The 6,236-nt window shown below is 33.9% G+C and overlaps 1 protein-coding gene across 1 annotated transcript; it reads left to right on the top strand.

Moving 5' to 3' along the window:
- The first annotated feature begins 211 nt into the window (after positions 1-211).
- Positions 212-2,742, top strand: LOC129311660 (uncharacterized). The gene is made up of 4 exons (XM_054954055.1): positions 212-487; positions 1,321-1,510; positions 1,634-1,697; positions 1,825-2,742. The coding sequence occupies exons 2-4, from the start codon at positions 1,353-1,355 to the stop codon at positions 2,131-2,133; spliced, it is 531 nt and encodes a 176-aa protein (XP_054810030.1). The 5' UTR covers positions 212-487; positions 1,321-1,352; the 3' UTR covers positions 2,134-2,742.
- The last annotated feature ends 3,494 nt before the right edge of the window (positions 2,743-6,236 follow it).

A 6,236-nucleotide genomic window follows, 5' to 3' on the forward strand; every position in this document is an offset into this window, starting at 1 on the left:
TTAAAAAAAGATTAATAAATAATGTTTTCTTCTGGGTGCAAAACTCAATGTAGTCTCGCGCATGAGGCACCGCCCGCATGACTCATTTTTATAATGCTTCAAAAAAAAAAAATGACTAAACAGGAAAAAGCATAAATATTAAATAATACAATAAAAAATAGATATATTAAATACCCATGGACCAAGTATGGTTGGAACCTTGTGTTGCTCCTTCTTTCTCCCACCTTCACTCCCTGCCTCATCTCTCCCTCACTTTTCTTTTTCACTTTCTCTCTCCGTTTTCGTTTCCTGATTCGCTTTCTCTCTCTTCCCCTCCTGTATAAATCTGACCCACCTTCTCTTTCCCCATCCTCTTCAAGCTCTTCTTTTCTCAGCCTCACCCCTACCCAAATCCTAATTGACTTACCTCTTTTTTTTTTATTTTTTGGTGAATATTTTTCGAGTGTTTCTCAGGCTTCGTATCAGAACTGTACAGTGAAGCATACAGGTATTTTTTGGCTCTTTCAGAGTCTTCTGATGTTGATTTCCTAACTGCCTTCGCAGATCCGATTTTTTTCCCCCTTTTCCTGAATTCGAATTTGTATCACTTTTATCTTATTTCGTTTCTCTTCTGGATCGTATTTCTGCTTACGTGCTTTGAGTTTCGAGAAGATGAAGATTTTGATTTGGACGTCCGCTAGGCCAACAAATTGCTCCAACCTTTTTCCTTGTTTTTTTGGTTGTTTTAAGAAAATGAAAATTAAGAGTTGAAGTTTTGGCCTATTCGACTGCAAAGTATTTTCTCTTTAGAGGTAAAGAGTGCTGAATGTTTCGCCAGATCTATCCTGCGATGTGCGAGAGCTCAATCGCTATCTCAAAATATTTAAATTCTCGCTTCCTCAAAAAGGAAAAGAAGGGAAAGAGAAATCAGAAAACAGATTCGGTTTCTGAATGAGCAGAAATTCAAATTTGTTTGGCTACGTATTTTTTTAAAAATGATTTTTCATAATTAAAATTTATTATGGTTTCCCTCCAATAATCTGCAAGGTCTTAATTAACTCTTTAGGTAAGGGTTAGTAGCTATCGGAGGACGGCGATGGGTGGTTGATAATATTAATTTTAAAGTTCAAAATGTAATAATTTTTTAATCTTGTTTTGGTTTGACCAGATCTTAATGTCGAGCTTTTCAAATTTTTATGCACGACTTTGTTCTTACTGTTTAAGATACTGAATAAGTCCAAACTTCTAATATTTCTTTAGTCATTTAGTTTTGAATACTACAGTTTTAGATTATCATCCTAAATCTTTTGTCTCTATATATTGTTTGGCTTTGGAAACCAGGTTATTCCAATTGTTTATAGTCCTCAAGGAAGATGAACCACTGTGTGATCCAGAAGCAAAACGTCGTCGTCGCAACCCGTGAAGAGATGAGCAGCAGAGACCATGTGGTTTGTCCCAAACCTCGCCGCCTCAGCCTCTTAAACGTCGCCGTTAACGACCATCCCGTTAGATCCGTCTGGTGGCATGTCAGGTAGCTGCTCATCTATTTGATTTTACATATGCTTTTTGCTGTTCCTTTTTCCCGTTAGATTTGTACTTCACGTTTTAATAAGATAAAGTCGTTTATTTAAACTTTCTTTCGTTTATTCTGCAGCTGCCAGTCAGAGATATGTGACACAAAACCTATGTCTGATCCATTGGATTTCATCCTCGCTGAGGTGGCCTCTCCTTCGTTGATTTCCTCATTATATGAATATAAATAATTTGCCTGACGATCAGTGGTTTTTAAGATTCTAAGATTTATGTCTTTGGTTGATTTTTTCTTGGTGATGTTTGGGGCTGCAGGGTGATTATGGGATAGAACAACCATGCACACAGATGGCCTCGTCGCCCCCCTTTTTTGGCGGGTCACCGCCGAGTAGAGTAGAGAACCCATTGATTCAGGACGCTCGATTTGGTGATGAAAAGTTCTCCCCGCTGTCGCCGCCGGTCTGGGCTTCTTCCCCACCGGTTCGAGCACCGTCTCCGGCGTCTTCCACAAGGAAGGGAGGCTGTGTCCGAGCCAATTTTGGGAACAATCCGGTCGTGAGGATCGAGGGGTTCGATTGCCTTGACAGGGACAGGCGAAATTGCAGCATCCCTGCTCTGGCCTAGAAAGAAAAACACATCCATCTTTCAGAATAGATCCAATTAGAGGAAGAGAAGCTTTTAGAATGCATTATTACGGAATAGAAAGAAGATCACATGAACTACGACACCATGAAGAATTTTGAATGTCTCTGAAGAGCAAGAAGAGAGAAACATCGTCTTTTTTTCTGCCTAGTGTAAATATTTGTTCGGAAAGTGTTTGTAAATGTGTCATGTGGACGGTGGACTGAATCATGTGTTGGTTTAGAAAGATGTAAAAACGAGAGGGGGTTTGGTTTGGGTGTATTTAGTGGGATAGGTCCTCTCTGGTTCTTCTTTTAGGGTCTTCCATCCTCTTTAATTTGTAAGTAGGTTTAGAGGAAAGGAAAATTTTACGTGATGAGTCATTATCAGGTCCTTGATGAAACTTGGCGGCTGAAGAAGGGAAATATGTACAAAATATCTTTGAGCCAACCAGCTTAGTATAATATGGTCCATGTTGCAAATGTGAACATGAACCACCTCCTATGATAAAAAGAAGTGTCTTTTTCTCGTGTTTCGTGCACGCCGTGGCTCTTTTCCTTTGAATTGAATCTCGGTGTGTAGTTTTGTTTGAATTTGAATCTCTTTTTTCAATTGAACAGATAATAAAATACGATTACTTGTTAAACAGCCAATAAAAATAATTACAAAATGAAGGTGTGTGTGTGTGTAGTAACACCTCACGTCATTCAATTGTACAGTGAGTGTTAGATCATCGTACTCAGTGGAGTGGATGCCAATTTGGGGGCGTTATTCGGAGTGATTGGTTCTGTTGTGACATGCTGTGCATAAAAGGTTCTTGCTAGTTGTGTGGCCAAAACCATGCTTCTCAATCAAGCAGAATCTGTTGACTATTGCCTTCACCTGATTCAAACTTCTGTTAAATCCCAATCTCTAATATATGATTTTATTTTATTTTTCTTGCCTGTAGAGAATTAAGATAGATTGATGCTTAAAGTAAGGGAATATCACAATCAAAGACCCTTAGAGATAATTAATTATGTTGCAGGGCCAAAAGATTATAATATTATTCTACAGAACCAAAAAACCTAAATGTGATTAAAATTTACTGTGAAAAGATAAGTCTATCCTTGATATATTTTTGTTGTGGTCAAGGAATTGATTGTTCTTAAAATGATAATAAAACTTGTTTTTTTTTTCAAATATAGACTTGTTAATCAAATTATAGCAATTCCTCAAGTAAATTAATATTTTATAGTTATTAATAAAGGAATTGATTGTTATTAGAATGAAAATAGTACTTATTTTTTTTCAAATTAAAACTTATTTATCAAATCACAACATTTGTTCCTCTCACCATTAAGTTAATTTTTTGAAGTTGTTAATAATAAAATTGGTTGCCGTTAGAATGAAAATTAGATTTATTTTTTTTTTTAAATAAGGGTTTGTTCACAAATCACAACAACTGTTCTTTACCACTAAGTTAATTTTTTTAAAATTGTTAATAAAAAAATGATTGTCGTTAAAATGTGAATGGGACTAGTTTTTTTTTTTTTGCATAGGGAGTTGTTAAAAGATTATATAGTATACACATGAAGGTATTTGTGTCTTTTCACAACAAAGTGGGTGCTTTGATCCTGTAGAATAATATCAAAATTATTTGGTCTTCTAGTGTAATTAATTATCTTTAAGGGTCCTTCATTGTGAGTTTCTGTTAAAGTAATCCCACTTAAAATTTCTTTCTTTCTTTCTTTTTTTTCCCGAGACTAGTAAGGCGTGACTTCGTTGTTTTAGAAGGAAAAATCATGGGAGAATATCATGCAGGGCCCTTTTAAAAGGAATAATTGTATGCAAGGCTAAAAAAAAAAAACTAAAACTAAAACTTCACAATAGGCTTAAAATCCTTATTTATAATAAAGTTGTGTGTGTTGATTACTAAAGTTTCCCTGTCACATTAAAAATGAAAAAAAAAGCTTGGCATTGTTGTTGGTGTCGAAGCCACCACTATCACCGATGGGAAGACAACCACCTAGGCGGTTCAGCCACCTGCATTGGTGGGTTTTTTTTGTAATCAACACAAAATTTATTACATTTAAGGACCTTATTCCTGCAATGATTTTTTAGAATGCTTCGAGTTTTGATTGCAAATATATCCCTTTATAGACCTTGGAGTGACATTCTCTAAAAAGTAATTTTGCATTGATATCTTCAAAATATGTGTGCGAGAGACAGAGTTAGAACAACAATTTTTCAATTTTCTCTCCTAGATTTTCCTTGTATGAGCTTTTATTTATTTGTCAGTGCGAATTCTTTTCTATAACCTTTATGCCAACTTCTATCACAAGAGGGTGGGTTTATAGTTGGTTTTTGGTCTCTTTTTGTTGGTGTGTGTTGTTTCTTCCTAATATAAGTTGCTGAAAAGGGAATGGAGGTTTGATTGGTGTCAACGAGGTAGATGTTGTCTATTTGAAAGAATGATAATTTGTACGAAGGTTAATCGTGAGTTTTACAACTTCTCACTAACTAAGAGGTATAAGATTCTTTCAATATGAATGTTGATGATTTCAGTTTGTTGGTGGAGATCTCAGCTTGTGCTTATCGATTTGATAGATTGTGGTTTGTAATACTGGTAGCTAGTTTGTTGTTGTTGTTGATGTTTTTGGTTCTCTTTACGTGGAATCAATCTAATGTGTGGAGGTAGTAAATCTATTATCTACATAGCAGTTATTATTTACATAGAAATGGAATCGTTATGATAATTTTATAAAACTGCTATCCCTATTTTTCAACACGACTTTTAGTTTTTGGAGTTTTTAAGGCACAGATGACATTTCTTACTTTTTAGTTTTGTTTTAAGGCATGGAATGGTTTTAATGGTGTTAATTATTTTCTTTATGTATGCTGCTTTGTATTGGTTTTTTTTCCCTTTTTTTTCTTATTTATGTTTTGTTCATTGTATTTGATTTATCTTTGTAAACCTTTCAATTTTCAATGATGACTTTATGTTTCTGGGTAAAAAACAAATTGCAAGGGCATTGCAACGTTTTTTTTTTTTTGAACTCCATCTCCATATAATGTAATTAGTAGTTTCCACCATTCGAAATATAGTCATATTATAGAATGCCTAGATCATTAAATATTTTTTTTTTTCCATAGATACTCCTCTCTCATGCATCAATGAAAAAAGAAATTAAAGGCAATTTTTTATGTTAGATGGTAAATCATTTATTAGGAGTAATTTTTTAAAGATTGAACCCTTCCATTGTTCACACGGATCGGATCTCTTAATATTGAATTCGGTTCACGTTCACAGTTTTATTTCGAAAAGCTTGACTATTATATTTATCCAAATTGTTTCAACTTGATTTGTCTTAAAGCTGCTTTACAATGGATTAAGGATTTTTCGCTTGCAAATACCCTTTATATTTAAGTAGTCTCTATTCTTTGTTTCAAGGAGAAACTCTTCTATTAGCTTCATTCAAAACATCACTCTCAGCAAGCATTGGTACAGAATGTCTAGTAAATAGCAAGTAATGTCTATTTTGTAACCTTTAATACAACGCAAGATAGTTCTTTCTTTAATTCCCCCTACCCCTTTAACTTTTGTTAAACCTTATGTAATTTTTTAATTAATTGACCTTTTTATAAATAAAGAAGGGAGTAATTGTGAAAAATAATTGTAACATGGGACAAATTTAACAAGGTGAATAATCTTTAACAACATTTTTCAATATCTGTGAGATAATTAACGTTGACTTAGATTTGAGATACTAGTTACTTTCAAATGAACAAATTAAAACTCACTCTCATTTAAAAAAAATAATAATTTGACCCTTTTTTCTTTTCTTTAAAAAATTGAAGAATATGTTGATGGCTGTTCGGGTGTTGAAACGTGAGTTAAATGTGCTTTTGATGAGATGACGTGGATTAGTTATCTAGCGCCAATAAATGTACGAAGCTATTTGAAAGATGCCAGTTCACTTTGATCGAGCTAGACGCTTTGTGGCCTAAAATAAAAATATGTAGTCCACGTTTACATTTATAATACTCTCTCCATATTAAATTATAAGATAGTTTTAAATAAAATTTATATATCAATAAATTTTATTAAATATATTTAATAATTT

This window comes from Prosopis cineraria, unplaced genomic scaffold (assembly GCF_029017545.1).
Source record: "Prosopis cineraria cultivar Desert tree isolate PC_DT_omini unplaced genomic scaffold, ASM2901754v1 PC5, whole genome shotgun sequence".
Taxonomy (NCBI): domain Eukaryota; kingdom Viridiplantae; phylum Streptophyta; class Magnoliopsida; order Fabales; family Fabaceae; genus Prosopis; species Prosopis cineraria.